This window comes from Capsicum annuum, chromosome 1 (assembly GCF_002878395.1).
Source record: "Capsicum annuum cultivar UCD-10X-F1 chromosome 1, UCD10Xv1.1, whole genome shotgun sequence".
NCBI classification, from domain to species: domain Eukaryota; kingdom Viridiplantae; phylum Streptophyta; class Magnoliopsida; order Solanales; family Solanaceae; genus Capsicum; species Capsicum annuum.
In genome coordinates this window covers 150,111,666-150,132,887 of record NC_061111.1, presented here as the reverse complement: position 1 = coordinate 150,132,887, position 21,222 = coordinate 150,111,666, and the positions used below count along the sequence as shown (strand labels likewise).

The following is a 21,222-nucleotide window of genomic DNA, read 5'->3' as shown; positions in this document are numbered from 1 at the left end:
TTGGGGACATGTCCCATCAACTTCTCATTCAGTTCAGTTTAGAGGCTTTCAGTCTATAGCATGTTAAACAGTTATTTCAGATTTGCTTTGGTATTGTTATACCGTTTTCAGACATTGTTTATCAAATGTTTATCCAGTTTTGAACCTTATGGCCATTCAGTTCATGTTTCCGCATATTTATAGTATATTTTTTTCAGTGGTCAGTTATAGATATCAGTCATGGATTAGCTTGTGGTCCTTTGGGGTCATGAGCATCGTGTAACGTCTCGGGTACTAGATTTGGGGTATTACACATATTCTCATGGTTTTGTACAGTATTATGATTTGCTCATGATACCTTCAGCTAGCGGTGAACCCTTCATTATCTCGAAGGTCTATTTGATCCTAATGTCAGACTATGTTTTCAATTTTATGGTATTTATTGGGACTATGTCCCGGCTTAGACTTTTATTCTTATGTTTAGAGGTTTCATGGACATAAGCCAATGTTGGTCAAATGTTTTTTTAAGTATTCCAAAATTTCCTTAATTATGGTTTGAATTGATTTTTAGAGTGTTCTTCCACAAATACTTTATTTAATGCACATGATAAATTGTAAGAGGTTCTCTCAGGCCTTTAATAGTCCTGAGTGTCTATTACGTTTAGGGTCAGATCTTGGTCATGACACATACTCACCTCCCTTAATGACATGGTACAAGAGACAAATAGGAGACAAGAATATCAGAGTGCTTAGGACTACTGACGAGTTCTTACGAAGCTGAGCATCAAAGGAATATTGGTTGGCTTACTAACAGATTAGACATATGGCGAAGCAACATAGGCCGTAATCCTTTAGGGCATTATCATCAAATTATGATTCGTCGAAGCTTAAAGTTGTAAATCATGAATTGTTGCTTTTCCTCACTTGTGAAGGCATCTCCATTCACATTCTCTTACTTCATTCAACAATTCTTACTTTAGGTGTTCGGAATAGAGGAAAATATTTTTCTCATGTTCATTTGACTAAAATTTTTTGAAAATATTTTCTCCAGTAAAACAAATTCCTTCAAGACAAGAAAAATGACTTCCTTAATAAAAGTTGGAAAAACAAGTTGCAATGTCTCGATCATACTATGCTCAAAATCACCCATCCCCACCCCTCAAAATCTTTTCTAACTCTCCTACCCGATCCCAACAAACCCAACCACCCCTACCCCTACCCATTCCTCCAAAAATACAATTTTTTAAAAAAACAAATTTTTTAAAACAATTGTTTTCTACCCCACCTACCCGTGACCCACTCCGAACACCCGAAAAATATTTTTTTTTAAAGAGACCACCCTACCCTAACCCCCACATACCCCGCCCACCAAAATCCTCTGGCCTCCTCCTCCCCCATCACAATATCCATCACTCTACCTTTATTCGTTCTAATTATTTTGTATTAGATATATACAAATATTTTTATAAAAATATTTTCTATTTTTGTAGCAAACACAAGAAAATAAGTAACAAATAAATTATTTTTCTAGAAAATATTTTCTTAAAAAATATTTTTCATGAAAAATATTTTTCTCCGTACCGAACACACCCTTGGTCTCCAAGTATTTCCTCGTGTAGCTCGAATTCATTCTCGGTCACATTCATATATGCTCCTAGCTCGCTAGATTTGTTTGCTCTACTTTACTTGTTCTGTTAATTTCATATTTAATTGTTTTTTCCTTTATCATTTATTAATCAAATCTCTAGTAAATCGAATCTAAAACAATGTTAAATTGTAATGTATGTTTTTTATTCACCTACAATTTCAATTGTACCAAATCCAGGGCAAACACATTTTGTACTAAACTTCTAGCGATTCACCACGAATTATGGCAAATCCATCCATAAAAAACTCATGCCAGGGTGAAAACTTTGATAAGCTTGCTAATAACAACAACAACAACAAACTCAGTGTATTCCCACATAGTGGGGTCTGGGGGTAAGATGTACACAGTCGATACCACTACTTCAGGAGAAGTAGAAAGGTTGTTTTCGATAGACCCCCGGCTCAAGACAAGGAATAATAAACAGATACTTAATAGAGCATAGAACAGGATGTCAAGACAAAAATACGCCACCCACAAGGAATAATAAACAAAGAATAGTAAATACATTCGTAATAAAGCATACAACAAAGTGTCCTAGCAAGAATAATATATCTACCAAGTAATGTCCAACCTCAACGACTCAAACTGGCACTAGCCTTCTATCCTAATCTGCGCCCTCCAGATCTTCCTATCTAGGGTCATGTCCTCAGTGAGCTGTAACTGCTCCATGTCCCGCCTGATCACCTCTCTCCAGTATTTCTTCGGCCTACCCCTACCCTGCCTAAAACCATCCAAAGCAAGCTTCTCACACCTACGAACCGGGGCATCCGTGCCCCTCCTCATCACATGCCCGAACCATCTCAATAGGACTTCCCACATCTTGTCCTCCACCAAAGCCACTCCAACCTTTTCTCGAATAGTCTCATTTCGAACTCTATCACCCCTATTAAGCCCACACATCCAACGCAACATCCACATTTTCGCCACCTTCAATTTTTGAATGTGAGAGTTCTTGACTGGCCAACATTGCGCTCTATACAACATGGCCGGTCGGACTGCCACTCTGTAGAATTTGCCTTTAAGCTTGGGCGGTACCTTCCTATCACACAACACCCCCGAGACGAGCTTCCACTTCATCCATCCCGCTCCAATACAATAGGAGACATCCTCGTCAATCTCACCATTTCCCTGAATTATGGACCCCAGATACTTGAAACTATCCCTCTTACACACCGTCTGGAAATCTAACCTTACTACCACCTCGTCTTCCTGCCTCACGTCATTAAACTTGCATACCAAATATTTTGTCTTGCTCCTGCTTAACCTGAACCCTTTAGACTCAAGGGTCCGTCTCCACACCTCTAATTTATCATTCACACACACACCACGTCTCATCAATCAAAACTATATCATCTGCAAAAAGCATACACCAAGGCACCTCTCCTTGAATACGCTGCGTCAACACATCCATCACCAAAGCAAACAAAAATGGGCTAACAGCTAAGAGTGGAACCCTAATAACATGGGCATCATTAAAATATGGACCTCAACTTAAATGGTTTCTGTCAACGAAAAAGGGACAAGAACACAAAGAATCAATTTTGGCATTGCTATTTTCAAAAACTTACAAGCTTAACATGATCCTTAACCTACCTGCTGTCAATAAAAGGGGTATGTAATTCATTTTATAAATTGACAAGAAAATCTTTAACCACTTGTAACTTGTAAGGAATACTAGTTAGCAGATTCACATATAATATCATTGGGATATTTATCCATATTATTACTTCATTAGAACAATTTTTGAATTATAGTCACTAGATTGACTGACCATAATTAAATAGTAGAATCTTGTTACATTAAAACTATATCTGGCATGCAATCAGATTAGCCATGATTAAATTGTAGAATCTTGCTACATTAAAACTATATTTGGTATGCAATTAGCTTAACCATAATTAAATAGTAGAATCTTGTTACATTAAAACTATATTTGGTAGCAATTAGATTAATACTTATTTTAAATATCCTAAGCCAATCTGTTTATTTAAAAAATAGTAAAATTATTAAGTTCAGTAAATCACAATCAAATCTCACAATCACGCAACTGTAAATACTACTCCTCTAACTCTAATTTTCAATAGTAAAAGACACAGAACAATGGGAAAATTTACTTTCTTCTTCATTATCTTTAACCTGTTTTGGTCCAATTTTGTACAAAGCGATGTTCTTCACAAATTTTACATGGCTAAGCAAACGAGCATTGAAAATAATCATTTTAAGGCAGCCCATGAGAATGTAGATTTAGACAAAATTATTCTTCCACAGGATGGACTTAAAGAAAAAGATTGGATCAATAAATTGCCTGGATAACCATCAGTGAAGTTTCAACAATATGGTGGCTATGTTACTGTCAATGAATCTGCTGGCCGTGCTTTGTATTATTACTTTACTGAAGCTGAGAATCCAAATTCATTGCCTTTGCTTCTTTGGCTTAATGGAGGTATGCACATTCACCATTTGTCTATTTATAGTGGTGATCAGTGACGGATTTTCATTGAGGGGGTTCAGAAGTAAACACACGGACTAGTCGAAGGGGGTTCACCATCTACTATGTATACATAAAAATATTTGACCGTGTAAAAATAGTATAAAAATAGTATAATTTTTCCTCGAAGGGGGTTCGGATGAACCGCCTGATTACAAGGTGGATCCGCCACGGGTGGTGATATGAACTTATTTTATTGGAAGCATATTTGCGAATGTGTGAGTATGATATGCGAATAAATAACTCCTGTTTGAAGGTTATTTTCTTTTCTTTGATTGTTTTACTGGATTCCGCGCATAGCGCGAGCTTTAGTGCACCGAGTTGTGGAAAATAGTTTTCACACACCAACAAACATAAAACATATCCATGTTGACATCTATAGTTTATCAGACTAATTTTCTTCTTATATACACAGACACACAAATTTTCTGATTATGCAACTACATATACAATGTCATATGCAGGTCCTGGCTGTTCTTCTATTGCATATGGAGCCATGGAGGAACTTGGACCGTTTAGAGTTAACAGTGATGGGAAAACATTACACAGGAATTATTATGCATGGAATCATGGTAAAAAAAGAGTTCCCTTTTGTGTAACTTAATTTCCTATTTATGTTTGAAAAACAAGTGAACATTTATCAACTCTGAATACTAATTTTTTCCTATAACGTGTTGTTCTTGGAGTCTCCTGCTGGAGTAGGATTTTCATATACAAATACAAGCAGTGACCTCAATACAACTGGAGATGGCAGAACTGCTAATGATAATTTTATATTTTTACTTAATTGGCTTGAAAGATTTCCGGAGTACAAGAACAGACAATTTTACATTTCTGGTGAGAGCTATGCTGGACATTACCTACCTCAGTTGACACATGCAATTCTTCACCATAACAAGTTAGCCAACAGGGCTCTCATCAATCTGAAAGGAATAATTGTAAGTGATGTCAAATTTAAGTAGCGAGTTAAATTGTACTTTCAACTTCCAACTTACATGCCACTGACAAGTGATTTGAAATTGCAGATTGGGAATGCATTGATCAATGATTATACAGACAGCTTAGGAAGATACGAATACTATGCATCTCATGCCCTTATTTCAGATGAAACGTACCTTGATATCAAGAAATATTGTTCCAATGATCATTACTACAATGAGAGCAAGTGCAATGGAGCAGTTTCAATTTCAAACAAAAATGTCAACTATCTTGACATCTACAACATTTATTTTCCCCTTTGCAAGGATGAAAATCTCACGAAAGACCCAAAAATACAGTCAGTAAGTGAGACAACTCTGCATTTCTTATCCTTTTTTCACAAATATTCACATTATATCCCATATAAAATAATATAGAAACATTCAAATTGAGTTACTATGTTATTTTGTTGCAGCCATTGCAGTTTGACCCCTGCTTTATGTTTATGCTTACCTGAACAGACGGGATGTTCAAGATGCACTCCACGCCAATGTTACCAACATTAACTATCCATGGATATCTTGCAGGTTATTTGCACTCCAACACATTAATCCGATACACGAATGCAAAAACTTTAAAAGCATTCAATCCTCAATCATTTTTCAAATTAAATATTGAGATTTCAGATTTTACTGCTTCAGTGAGTTACTTCATGTTCAATTTCCAATTTTAATTAGTGCAAATGTTATCAAACTTTAGTGTGTTCTTTTTTCCCAGTGCTCAGGATTGTTTTTCTATTTCAGCGATCCACTCTTTTACAACTGGAAAGACAGGCCAGCGACTATACTTCCTCTCCTCAAAGAGTCTTTGGCAAATGGTCTTCGAGTATGGGTTTATAGGTAAGTTTATTCCCCATTATACTAATTCTTGTTTTATATACAGTGTATAGAGGTCTTGATCACAAGTTCTGAATATTGTCATGCTAAACATAGCCAACACGTCAAATGTTTGGCAATATCAGGGCAACCAGCTTAAACAGGATGGCAAACGGGGTGGGGCGGGCAGTTGCGGGTCAAACCCTCCAGGACTTTAACCCTCCCCACCCCACATAACTAAAATTTCTGTTTTCAGCCCACCCCACCCTGCTTCACATAAACTCGTTCCGCATTATTTGCTAATTCTTTAAAAAAAAAAAAAAGTGTTTTCTGAACTTTGTTCCAAACGTTGTGACACTTCAAACGTATTTAAGTCATGCACATTCGGTAAATGTCTAACAAAATATCATATCTTCACATCATAAATGTGTAAAAATCCGATATTTCTAATCAAAGGGGCCAAAAAAAATTGAATGAAATTGACAAGCCAAGAAATATAGATATGATTAAAGAAAGTAAGAAACTACTATTCCTTTATTATTCTATTGCAAATCAGTACGATACATCAAACAAATCTAATAACTTTTCCAAAAAATGAATGCACAGTCACTTGCTGCAAATCGGAAGCACATTTTTGAAAATATGATACCTGCTTAACTGTCATTCACCATATATTTTTGGTTAAAACTGAACCCAATTTTATTCATATGATATTTCCTTCAACGTCATTCACCATATAATTTTGTTAAGAACTGAAAACAATTTTGAATAAAATTACTATTAAGCCTGCAACCCGCCACACATCAATTCTAAGAAAATTAATTTCAACCCTCATTGCTCTGCTTCTGTCACGACCCAGGACTAGGCCCTGGATGTAAGGAGTATCCCAGACCAATGAAGACCTAGGGAGACCCCTTAGCATTCTAATCATAAGAATAATCATTTAAACTGTGAAAAATAGACTTAAAAAAAGAACTCAACTTAAATAAAAACAATAATCCCAAACTCTGAAAATACTATGGATAAACTCAATATTGCTGAAACTTATTGTGGAAACTATCACATTTGTACAGCTGTAGCAGTTAGTTGGAGCATTTAGTTGGTTAGCATAGCAGTTACTGTTCCATTGTTTTTATCTTGATGTGGCTAGCTGTTGCTTGTAGAGAAAAGTGAGTTAGTTGGTGAGCTGTTAGGAAACTTCTAGATAGTCATGTGATGAGCATGTGAGCTTATAAATAGATGTAATTAGTTCACATTGTAACTAACTCTTGACACAAAAATTATCTTACCTCAACATTTTCACTCTTCTTCCTTTTCTCCCTTCTTTTCCTTCAAGCTTGGTAACTGCTACAATGGCAACTATATGTGAATCTGAATAGAGCAGCAGCTATTTTAATATGGTATCAAAGCAGGCGATCGTAGATTTGAAGAATCCACAATCGAATACTGTGAGTGTCCTGTTATGTGTTTCTGTTTGTGACTTAGCCTAAAGGAGTTTAGATCTCCATTTTGTGAGCCATAAATCTCTGCGTACAAGTTATAGATTCCAAGGTTTCTGTGATATTTTGTTTTAGTCGTAGCTTACAAGTCAGATATGGCACCTAAAATAGATCCTAGTGATCCCAATATGATTTTGTAACTGGAGCTTGTAGTAGGGGTATATACAAAGAGGAGTTGCATGATCAATGGGAAACATGTGATGCAGTGGTCCTTTCATGGTTGATGAGTTTTGTAAGTGCTGAATTGCTCAGTGGTATTGTGTATGCAATAAATGCTTATGAGGTATGGGAAGATCTCAAGGAAAGGTTTGATAAAGTAAATCGCATGAGGTTGTATTAATTACACAGGGAGATCAATAATCTTCACCAAGGCATGGATTCAGTATCAACATACTTCACCAAGTTGAAAAACTTATGGAGTGAACTTGATGTAGTTATTCCCACTCCATCTTGTAATTATCCTAAGTCTAAGGATTATGTAGAGCACCTATGTCAACTGAGGCTCATACAGTTTTTGAGTGGCATAAATGATGCTTATGATCAAGCAAAGAGACAAATATTGTTGAAGGGGACAATACCTACACTAAATCAAGCATATGCAATGATAATTGAAGATTAGATCCAGCAACTTTCTTGTGCTACAACTATCAGTGATAAGACTGAACCTATTGCTATGCAAATGCATAGAAATAATACAGAAGCAGGATATGGGAGTAGGAATCAAACATCAAGTTATGGAAGTCAAGGATACAAGAACAAAAGATGTGATTACTGTAATTTCACTAGTCACACAAGGGAGAATTGTTACAACCTGCATGGATATCCTAATGACTGGAAGAACAAGAAAAAAAACAACTACAACCCAAGGGGAACAACAAATCAACCGGTCACAATAACAATCAATTATCAGCTCACAGTTTCCTTGGACCTAAGGCAAACAATTCATTCTTAAATGATCAATTAAGTAGCCAGGGTAACAAAGATGTCAACAATGTTGTTGTAGCAAAGGCACAAGGCTTCTCAGAAGAATACAAACAAATCATGGCACTGATTAACAAGAAGACACATGACTCAGAACAACCTAACATGACAAGTACTGTTACTTATTTTTCTAGTCATAGTGTTCCACATGAATGGATAGTAGACTCTGGAGCCACACATCATGTTGCAGCACACAAAGATGTTCTTTCAAATTATCACAAAATGGATAACACCATATGTGATAAAGTTAATTTACCTACACATGTAGGGGAAGCACGTGTACTTAAATATGAGGTTGTAGGAGATGTGTTATATGTCCCAGATTTTAAGCTAAACTTCCTGTCAGTGTCTAAAATGACAAAGCAGCTATCTTTCTTTGTTACTTTCTACCCTGACTTCAGTGTATTTCAAGACCTTCACAGTGGCAAGGTGAAGGGTATTGGTAAGGAAAGAGGAGAACTATACATCCTTAAGAGTGTATGTGCAGTAACTGGAACTTCTAATAATGTAGCCTATCAGAAATAAGTTGCAGAATAGAGGTGCATGACTGCAGATTATGGCATATAAGGCTGGGACATCCTTCTTCTCAAGCATTAAGAACTCTCAATATAATAAAAAATAGTAGTGATGTAGATACTATAAATAAGTGTCATGCATGTCCACTGGATAAGCAAACTAGATTGATGTTCTTTGATAGCACTTCTAGAGCTACAAAATGTTTTGATGTTGTACATATGGATCTATAAGGACCTTATAAGACACCTACTTTTGATAAGAAATACTAATACTTAACTGTTGTTGATGATAACAGCAGATACACATGGTTGCATTTGTTACAACTGAAGTCTGAATGTATTGTTGCCATCAAAAATTTCTTTACTATGATTCAAAACCAGTTTAGTGTTCAAGTGAAGATACTTAGATTAGACAATGGGATAGAGTTCATTAATTCCAAGTGTAAAGAATTGTTTCAGTCCCTAGGAGTGATACACCAAAGTAGCTGCCCCTACACACCACAAAAAAATGGTGTGGTTGAAAGAAGGCATAGACAGATTCTTAATGTTAAAAGAGCTATTCGGTTCCAATCACAAATGCCTATCAGGTTTTAGGGTTTGAATGTCAAGGTTGTTGTCTACCTTATTAACAGGTTACCATCTGCATCTATTGGAGGGAAAAGTCCCTATGAGATGCTATTTTCCAAAGTTCCATCCTTGACATATCTGAGAGTAATTGGATGTAAATGTTATGCTTCAGTTCAACCAAAGGGTGATAAGTTCTTTAAGAGAGCTAAAGTTGTTGTATTGATGGGCTATTCTACTACTTAGAAGGGCTATATACTTTTGGATTGGTGCACCAACAAGTTGTTTGTCGTAAGAGATGTAGTGTTCAAGGAAGACTCATTCCCTTTTGAAGACAAGTCAAGTTCAGAATCACACGCAGGTTTTATTCAACCAAGTTCACTAATGCATGCTGATGTAGATGAAGGAAAAGATGTTTTCACAGATCATGTGTAATACCCCGGGAAATTTTTTGTTGAAATTTTGTGCGTAAACGTGTTGGGTTCTATCTTCTAGAATGAATTATAAATTTTCCATGTGAAATATCTTAGATTATGACCCACCATTGCATAGATTATCGAATAATATTTCCAACTATATGTGGATCATCCAAAACGGACCCCCGAACGACGAGTTATGAACAATTCGATTGAACTGTGAATAGTAGTGAACAGTAAAATGTGCAGGAAAAAGTACTGAGGCCTGGCATATTTTTGCTCCAATTTTAAATGATCATAACTCTTTGTACATAATTATCTGGGTGATTTACTATATATCAACGGAAAGATCTACGAGTCCTCTTTCCAATGAAATTAGTTTCATCCAATTTGTCTATCGAAGCAAAAAGTTATGGTCAATCTACTTCAGCCTATCAAAAGTGAATTTTTGGGTCAACTTCAAACGACCATAACTCCTCGTACACAATGATCTGGGTGAGATACTATATATCAATGGAACGATATGAGAGTTCTCTTTTTAATAAAATTGGTTTCATCCAATTTGAATATCGGAGTAAAACGTTATGGTTGATCTACTTCAAACTATCAAAACAGTTCATCAAAGGACAGATTCAAGAATTTTTTTGATTTTTAGGGGCGTTTTGGTCATTTTCCCTCACCCAAAATCCATCCAAACCCTATATTAAATCCTATTAGAAGCATTATATGTTATATTTCATCAAACTCCCTCAAAAAGAAAACCGTAAGCTCCTACATCCAACTTCAAGAACCTCCAAAGTTCACCATTAATTCTGCAAATTTATTCAAGATTCCAAGTTCCTAGTTCAAGAACTTCAAGAACCATCATTCAAAGGCATGATTAACATCTCAAAAATGAGTATTGATCTAAATTTCATCATTCAAGGTATGTGGGGTTTTTCAACAAGAACTCTCTTTCGTTCTTGTGCCCAAAAGTAATTTTCTTTACAAAGGCAAGATTTTTATTTAATTTTTATGAATTTGAAGCATGAACCCATATCTTATGATGATTATTTTGAAATCTTGATGTTTATAATTTTGAAAGATGAATTTACATATGTGGTGATATAAAGCATGAATCTTAAATGATATTTATCATGATTTTGATATTTGGGTCGTGAATCCCCACTGGAAATTGTATTTTTTTTAGAAAGTGTGTGTTATAAGCACGTTGATGTTGAATATTTGATATATTTTGAATGATTTGACCTTTTGGTATTAATAGAGTTGTTTTGAACTCGAGTGTGAAAGAAATTCACAACGTGGTTGATTTTGATAGATGGGAAGCATGATGGCTCCCGATGTATATTTATATATTACTAAAATTGTTTTGTTGTGGATTGTCTTTGAAATGATCTGAGCTAGGTCTAGGAGAAAACTTTAGCACCGAGTGGGAGGTATAAAGCGACCTTACTTCCCTAGAACTACGTACCCCCGTAGGAGTGAGCCTGAGGCTGATTTATATAGTGATCACTAGTTTGTGTGGATTTGATATCGATAGTCCTACTCCGATGGTAAGGATAGGATGGCTCTCCCCAACATGGGTTGTACATTGTACTCCATATAGCTCACATGGTTTATGTCGGTTATAGGATCTCCCAGTGTATGTGTTTCCTTGTGTCTATGGTGAATGGTGAAGTGATTTGAAAGTGGAATTGTGAAAGTTATTCTTTCGAAAGATTTAAATGATATTTACATTATGAGAATTGATATTCTTGATGAACTGAAAGTGACTGACAAATTATATGATGACTCACATGTTTTATTGTACTTATTTCATCCTTTCATGATTATGATGATTTTCTTCGGGCTATGTGAGTCTTTCATACATCCTGCATATTTCTTATAAATATTTATGATGATGATGTTTATACAACTACATACACCCCCATATACTCGGTTCCTTTCTATGGTACTGACCTACATCTTCGGATGTGGCCTATATTTTCTTGGAATGTAGGTTCAGGTGCTCAGTTCCAGGTTCGACAGTGATTCTTCGGGCATTCTGTTCTACATCCTCTATTGTGGTGAGTCCTCATGTTCTGAGGATGTGATGTCTGATACTGGTTTCATGGAATTGTTTACATTTGATAACTGAGTATGAGTTAGTTGGGGCATGTCTCAATGGATCGCTGGTTTTATTGATTTTCTTAGTGGCTTGTCAGACTAGTATAGGTGTTGGGAGTTGACTAATAAGTCATATTTTGTTATCTTTCTGAAATTCTTTTATTCTTGAATGATGATTACTCTATTAATATTTGAGAGTTATTTATGGAAACCCCGATGATTTGTGTTGAACTAAATGAAAATGGCTCAAAGGGTTAGCTTGGGGCTACTCATAGCCTCAAGCACCGTGTGACGCTCTGGGACCCATTTTCTGGGGCGTTACATCATGATGATCACTCATATGAATCACACAATGAAGATATGTCAATACATGAAAATGATAGCATCCAAGTTGAGAATACTCATAATGAAACAAGTACAGACGAGCCACTATTAACATCTACAGAAGTTGCTCCAAACAGATCATCTAGAGCCATCAAACAACCTGCTTGGTTGATGGACTATACCTTACCTAGAGTAAAGAAAGGGACAAGGTACCCTCTGGCAAATTATCTATCTTTTGATAAAACTAGTAACAAATATCAGAGATTTGTGTGCAGTTTGTCATCAAAAACTGAACCTCAATCCTACAGTGAAGCCAGCAAAGATGAGAGGTAGATTGAGGCTATGAAGCAGAAAGTCAAGGCCCTGGAAGACAACCACACTTGAGAGGTGGTTGACATGCCTCCAGATAAGAACATTATTGGTTCAAAGTGGGTGTACAAAGTAAAGTATAAGGCTAATGGTGAAATATAGAGGTTCAAAGCAAGGTTGGTAGCCAACGGATATAGCCAACTAGAAGGATTATATTATCATGACACCTTCTCTCTAGTAGCCAAAATGGTTACTATAAGAAGTGTCATTGCCTTAGCAGTATCACAAGGATGGAATATATATCAGATGGGCATTTACAATGCCTTCTTGCAAGGTGACTTAGAGGAAGAGGTGTACATGGAAATGCTAGATGGATTCAAAGAAGGAAGGCAGCAGACTGATTAAGTCATTATATGGACTTAAACAAGCATTTAGACAGTGAAATATAAAACTTACTTCAGCACTACTCAATGCAAGATTTACTCAGAGTAGCTATGATTACTCACTTTTTACTTTGAAAAAAAACAAAAGGAATGGTGGTGATCCTGGTTTATGTAGATGATCTTCTGATAACAGGTGACAATATAGAGATGATAAATGCAGTAAAAGATATTTTACATCAGCAGTTCAAGCTCAAAGACTTAGGTGAGCTTAAGTACTTAGGGATTGAAGTTCTAAGATCTCTAAGTGGAGTGATCTTAAACCAAAGAAAATATATTTTGGAACTCTTATATGATATAGGCTTGCTGGTGCTAAACCAGCTTCCACTCCATTGGAGACTAACATCAAGCTAACATCTGTTGAAGTAGATGAAACAAAAGGTGTTAAAGGAGATATTGTGCTAAAAGATATGACACTATATCAAAGAGTAGTTGGAAAATTGATGTATGCAACCATAACAAGGCCTGATATCAGCCATGCAGTGCAGACACTAAGTCAATTCATGCAACAGCCAAAGAGATCTCATCTAGAAGCTACAAACAGAATGGTAAGGTATCTGAAAGGAACTGTAGGACAAGGGATTTGGCTCAAGGCACATCCTGCTATAGAGTTGATTTGTTGGTGTGACTCAGATTGGGCTACATGTCCAAACACTAGGAGGTCTGTTACAGGCTATGTGGTGTAATTTGGTGGTTTATTGATATCATGGAAGTCAAAGAAACAACAAATTATTTCCAGGAGCTCAGCTGAGGCAGAATATAGGAGTATGGCATCAGCCTTGGTAGAAGTAACATGGTTGGCAGGGTTGTTTGCAGAACTAAGGGTACCAATCACCAAGCCTATTACCATTTTATCTGATAGCAAGTCAGCTATTCAACTGGCTGCAAATCTTATTTTTCATGAGAGGACAAAACATATTGAGGTATACTGTCACTTTATCAGAGACAAGATCAAGGAAGGGTTGGTTTAGCCAATGTATATACAGACTAGTCAACAAGTTGCAGACATTCTCACCAAGATCCTGAGTCATGATTAGAACTCACACCTCCTAAGTAAGCTTGGTGTGCTCAATATTTTACACCCTGCAGCTTAAGGGAGAGTGTTGAAACTTATTGTGGAAACTATCACATTTGTACAGCTATAGCAGTTAGTTGGAGCATTTAGTTGGTTAGCATAGTAGTTACTGTTTAATTGTTTTATCTTGATGTGGCTAGCTGTTGCTTGTAGAGAAAAGTGAGTTAGTTGGTGAGCTATTAGTGAGTTGTTAGGAAACTTCTAGATAGTCATGTGATGAGCATGTGAGCTTATAAATAGATGTAATTAGTTCACATTGTAACTAACTCTTGACACAAAAATTATCTTAGCTCAACATTTTCACTCTTCTTCCTTTTCTCCCTTCTTTTCCTTCGAGCTTGGTAACTGCTACAATGGTAACTATATGTGAATCTGAATAGAGTAGTAGCTATTTTAATAAATCTATACCAGTCTACAAAGCGTCTAACATAAAAACTATCTAAGCTCGATAAAGGCCCTGGCGATACATAATATGAAACTACCAATTCTCTTAGATAATTCGCCTTTCAAAGGATGAAAGGCTCACCAACTCTAATGTTGTCCCAATGACCTCAATACTACAACCACAACCACAAAAAATGCCTTCAAACCTATCATGAAATGATGTATCCAATTAGAGACGGTAAATACGTGGAATGTATGGCATGTAGAACAACAAAATGATAAGACCTGTTTAATTCCAAAATACTTATAACGAAAGAAGTCATTTCACAAGGATATAAATAAAGACTCCAACGAACAGCTTAAAATATAGACACATCTCTTTTCTTTAGTTCTGAACTAGATGGTACTACTAACTTCTCTAAGCACCATGGTCTATGTGGGTTAGGCTATTACTCATCGCCTGAGCCTTCAAGCCAAGTTTTCCGCAAGACTGAGATATACTATGAATCTTCTCTTTTGTCTACTGGACACAACTACATGAAGCAAGCATACAGTATGGCTATCCATATTTTAGGACAAGAGCAATCCTGCATCGGCAAAACACGATTTCGAGTAATGATCTTTTTTTATCCACACCTTCTCGGTTAACCATCTAATTTTCTTTAAGCCCATCTTTTAGTCTTTTCAAAATATAAAGTAAAAATAACTCTTTAGGGACATTTATCTTTCTTAAGGGATTATTTACATTGTTATCGTCATACCAAGACTTGCAAACCGACATGTCATCTCTCATAATCAAAGAAACCATTTGTGATATCTATGTTCCCTCCCAAGGTAAGGGTTTTATATAGAGAATCATATTACTCTCACTCTTAACTCCTCTTGAAGTCCAAATAAAGATTAGGACAATATGTTTATTCAAGATTTCTTTCAAGACATTTGAATGTAAATCAATCTCCTCAAATCAAGCATACATTTATAATTGGGATAAGGATAAGTCAAAACTCCAAGAAATTCTTGTAACTCTCACATATGATAAAAACCAAATTCTAATCAACGAAGATGCTCGTAAAACTCAATCTTTTATTTCTCATTCAATAACTCTCAAACATTAGTTGAAACCATAACTTATACATAAATAATGGTCCAGAACACATACTTTTGAAACTTAATAAGAGTAGGGTTGTTCTACATACCTTTTTGATGGAAAGAATTTAAGGAAACCTGACCATAAGCCTTGAATTTGGAACCCTTTTGATGGAAAGAATTTGAGAAAACTTGACCTTGAGCCTTGAATTTGGAACTCTAGATATTATTGCTTTCTAAGAATGTTTTTAGGGAGGAATGGAAGTGTTTTTGATTGATGAAATTCGTACTTATGGGTTTAGGGTCATTTAGTATAGGTGGGGGATGGTTTTTAGCCATGAAAATGACCAAACAGCCCTTAAAATAATATAATAAAATAGAGTCTATCAGGTCAGGGGGTGTGGTGCACATCCCATTGCACGGCACTCCCTCATGTGTCACATGGCCTATCGAAAGGCCTACCCCCATGTGGCACATAGCCCACAGCGAGGGTGAACCAGTGTTCACTCTTTCTAGGCTTTATGATGTGAGGTCTAATGCTTGGCCTCCCATGATGTAATGCACTACCCCATTAACACGTACAAACCTTTCTTAATATACTTAAAATTATCTCAAATGATTTCTACTCAATATAAGGGTCATCTAGGTCCCTTTATAAGCCCTAAAGAAACATACAAAAGTATGGGTGTTACATTATCCCTCTTGTGGTCATTCATCCTCGAATAATGATTAGGGGTTATTTTAGAATGACCTAGGATTTGTGTAATTCACTATGGACTTATTATCAAGCTTGAAAACATCAAATGGAGAAAATTGCAATCATTAGGATAACACCTGCCATCAAACTAGGCATGAATCATAAGGCTCTAAAATTCATCACATACAACACTAAGGCATGATTACGAAAAGATTAAGGGCGAGCATAGAATTGGTATCTTAAGGAACATCATCTGAAAATAATAACAAAAATAGATATCTAGCCTTCATATCCTCCTTCGATTGTCAAGTAACTTTTCCTACCTTTTGATTCTTCCACAATACCTTAACTGAAGCTATTTCTTTGGTCTTCAATGTCAGAACGTGACAATCTAAAATCTCTATAGAAATCTCTTTGTAGAACAAGAAATTTCTCACACCTATATTCTTTATAAGGACTACCAAAGAATGGTCATCCACACAGTTCTTGAGAATAGACATGTAAAACACAGGGTGAACAGATACCAGACTTATGGGTAGCTCCAATTCATAAGCAATATCCCCAAACTTCCACAAAATCTGAAAAAGACCAATGTAGCACGGGTTGAGCTTACTTTTTTTCCTAAATCTTATCACTCTTTTTATAGGATAGACTTTTCAAAAAAATCCAATCTCCATTATTGAACTCCAACACTCTACGCCTCATATTTGCATATGACTTTTGGAGACTTTGAGAAGACTTTGGCCTTTCTCAAATAACTTCAACTTTATCCATTGCTTAGTGAACAAGGTGTGACCCTAATAATGTTTCTTCACCTACCTCATACCACTCAATAGGTTACCTGCACCTTCTGCCATAAAGAACCTTGAATGGCACCATTTGGATACTAGAGTGATAGCTATTATTGAAGGCAAACTCTATAAGAGGCCAGTGATCCACCCAACGACCTTTAAAATCAATAACGCATTTTCTCAACATATCCTCCAAAGTCTAAATAGTGCACTCCATTTGCCCATCTATTTGAGGGTGGAAAGTGGTTCTAATATTCACTTGTGTACCTAAACGTTTCTGAAAAGCTTTCCAAAATTGTGAAGTAAATTGCGTACCTCTATTGGATATTACAAAAATAGGTGCTATATGCTACCTAATAATCTCCTAAATGTATTTGCATAATCCTCTCCTGAATAAGTTATTCTCTCGGGCAAGAAGTGAGCTGACTTGGTCATTCTATCCACAGTGACCCATTTAGATTCATACTGACTTTGAACATAAGGAAGGCCTGTGATAAATTTCATATTCACCATTTTGTACTTCCACACTGGAATAACTGTGTATTGAGATATACCACCATGGCTTAGATGTTCAGCCTTAACTTATTGACCAAAAGATCATTTAGCAACAAACTTAGAGACATATCTCTTTATATTATTCCACCAATATATCTCTCTTAAATCATGGTACATCTTTTATAACTAGGGTGGACAATATACCTAGAAACATGAGCTTTAGTTAGAATCCTCTCACGTAAATTATCATAACAAGCACATATAATCTTTCTTGGTACTGTAGGATTCCATCTCCTCCTATCTCAAAAGCCAAAACCTTCTGTTGTCCAATATCTTCTTTAATTTATATAATATGGGATCAATAACCTGCTTTTTCTTAACTTTGGCACCCAAACAAGACTTGGATACTTCATGAACAATTACTCCTCCACTTTTAAAATCCAAAAGTCTGACTCCCAAGTTGGTAAGTCAGCGGGTGCCCAATAACCTGCTTTTTCTTAACTTTGGCACCCAAAGAAGACTTGGATCTTTCATGAATAATCACTCTTCCACTTTTAAAATACAAAAGTTTGACTCCTAAGTTGGTAATTCAGTGAGCACCCTTCACATTTATCTCTTTTTCTCCTCCATATGAGAAAGGCTTCCCATAGATAACCTACTAAAAGCATTAACATCTATGTTAGCTTTACCTGGGTGATAATGCATATTCATGTTGTAATCCTTCAATATTTCAATACACCTTATTTTCCTGAGTGTAACACCCTAAGACTATCCCTTGGACATAATACGGTGCCTTCTTTTCCTGAGTGTAACACCCTAAGACTATCCCTTGGACATAATAAGGTGCTTAGAATCATAAGTGATTTCAAAAGTTTACAACATGATAATTTGAAAGAAAGAGGGATAGAAACTACATATAATAACTCTGACTGACTGTTTGTGAATCCTCTATTAATACTACTTATAGGTAGTCGGAACATGATCTCCAGCTATCCCTAACCAATAGATATAAATTAAAAAAACTAGTACTACAACTAGCTTGAGTCCTCGAATAAAGAGAACTCACTACATGTTGACAGAAAGCTGTGATTGATCCTGATAGTAAGCACCCGAATCTACATCACATGAAAAATATAGGTAGAAGAGGTATGCGTCAGGTATTTTAGAATGTACTAATAATGTGAAATATGCACTAATCATGAAAACACTTAAAACATGTTTTACAACTATGTTTGAATTTAATATGTAAAGTGATGAAATCTATATCTAAAATTTAAGGATGAAAACACTCAATGAAAACATAAATTATGAGCTTAAATAATTAAGTATAAGAGTTGATGAAAGCATATGTACATCATGTGATTCAAAATTAATACTAGAAAAAAAATATCAAAGTTGTAGTACAGCATAACACCCCATACTTTTGGTCTAGAGCTTGAACCATTCATTATGCGGGTATAAGCCTATACCCAATGATTTTTGTTTAGGTATAGGTATTTATATCAATTCTTTAGTGTGCTAAGTGTTCTGGATGTGAATTAAGGTCATAGGAAACCTTTAGCACAAAGATAAATTGAACATCCTACTGTTGATTAAGTTTTTGTATAAGTTTCAATTGAAATTAACTTAAATGAGAATTACTATGAGAATTTGAAGATTTACATGGCTCAAAACCCACCAAATTATTGTTTTTAGAATTTTCTTTCCAACACCACTGACGGTTTGTTAATCATAGTTCATAGCAGAAAGTTATGGGTGTTTTAGTGAGGCGCTATCCCGGCTACGTGTTGGGCGGCGCATGGCGGAGCTTAAGACATGAGATCATTGGTTACCTTTAGAATTGGGCAGCATGGCATGGAGCACATTCGATGTAAAAATCTATTTTTCTATTATTAAATTAGGGCAAACTAGTCCTTTCACCACATGTACCTTTCCCAACCCATTTTATAATCCTAAAATCATCTTAAACTAGTAGAAATATTGCAATTCCCTCATTATCTTTCTCCCAAAAACATCCTTAGAAGCAAGAACACCTAGGGTTTACGATTTAAGGCTCAACTTAAGCTTTCTCAAAATTTCTTTCCTCAAAAGGTATATTGAACAACCCTCTTTCAACTAAATATATTTTTGAGTGTTTTCTCCCAATTATTAAAGTAGTTTATGTGAGTTTTAAATGTGGGTTGTTGATTGATTTTTGAAAAGAAGAATTATTTAAAGTTGCAAGCCCTTTTCTACGAACTAAAGCTTGAATTGTTAATGAAACTTAAAAATTGGGGTTTATTGTTTGAAAAATGAAACTTTATGAATATGAAAGCTTATTGGGGTGTATTTAAGTCAAAAATTTATATTTCTCTTGTAACTCACTTTGCTACCCAAATCTTGATTTTTGATGAGAAGAAAAATTATAGATATTCCTTGCATTCGAAAGTGTTTTATTTAAATGTGGAGTCTTTAACCTTTATGAAGCATATTAAATATGTAATGCCCCGAAACTTAGTCCCGAGAAGTCACACGGTGCTCAAGACTATGAGTAGCCTTAAGCTAACCCTGTCTACCTTCTACTAAGTCTGAATCTCATAAATAAAGAAACATAGACATAAAAGTCATACTAAATGCGAAAAACTGTCTGAGATAGATGAGAATAATCTGAATGTAATGTCTGAAAATCAATACTGTAAGTTTGAATAATATCGAGCAGTCTGACAAGCCTCTACTACTAATAACTAGAGAGTCACTGGGACAACCCCCCATCTAACTTGAACTGTCTGAAAAGAATACTGAAGCATATAAACTAATAAGCTGCAAAATCTAAATGACTAAGTCACCAAACTATAAGGAATCACCAACTGTCGAATGTAGATAGAGATGATCGAACTACTCACGCTGCTGATACTGAGTACCTAAACCTACATTATGAGACAATGTAGCACATAAACGTATATGTGGATCAATACTTTGAGGATGGACTAAGTGATGGGGGTGAAATGCATAAGTAAAATATTATCTCATCATTATAATTTGTAAAACAATGTATGCTAAATGTAAATGACTCACATAAGCTGGAATATCTAAAATACTGAAATCTGTAATCATGAATAGCAAATCATACTTTGTAAATCTAGTGAGTCATAACATTTAGTTCTAAAAGTTGTACTAATGTTTTGTGTATAAATCATATTGTCTAAGTGTGAAAAGAGCTCACTTCTATATCTGAAATTCGAAAGTTGAAATCTATAACTATTATCTTTCAGTAAAGCATAACCGGAATAAAGTTTTGAGCCTTTACACTTAGCTTTCTAAAAGTTTTTCTGTTAAAATTATTTTGTTCTGAAATCTATAGTTTGTAGGGAGGTTCTTCTAACTGACATAAACTATGTGAGCTAACATGGAATCCAACGTTTTATTCCCCTATGGGGAAAACCTCACGATGGGGAGAGGTGTCATACTCTTACCAAGGAGTATAACCTGAGCTAAGTGATCACATCTGTAACTGTAACCCATATTGGAATGGGAATAATCTCATAATTTGTACCTACGTTGGCTACGTATTTCTGTGAAACATAGGACACGCTAATCCCACACTTCCCACTCTGTACTAAATACTACTCCTTTTAATCTGTATGCTCATTATG

The 21,222-nt window shown here is 35.6% G+C and overlaps 1 protein-coding gene and 1 pseudogene across 1 annotated transcript; both read left to right on the top strand.

Annotated features, from left to right (window-relative positions):
• Nucleotides 1–3,727: 3,727 nt before the first annotated feature.
• On the top strand, nt 3,728–8,913 carry LOC107858697 (annotated as a pseudogene).
• Nucleotides 8,914–13,155: 4,242 nt separating this feature from the next.
• On the top strand, nt 13,156–13,748 carry LOC124898170 (uncharacterized mitochondrial protein AtMg00810-like). The gene is made up of 2 exons (XM_047411905.1): nt 13,156–13,277; nt 13,364–13,748. The coding sequence occupies exons 1-2, from the start codon at nt 13,156–13,158 to the stop codon at nt 13,746–13,748; spliced, it is 507 nt and encodes a 168-aa protein (XP_047267861.1).
• The last annotated feature ends 7,474 nt before the right edge of the window (nt 13,749–21,222 follow it).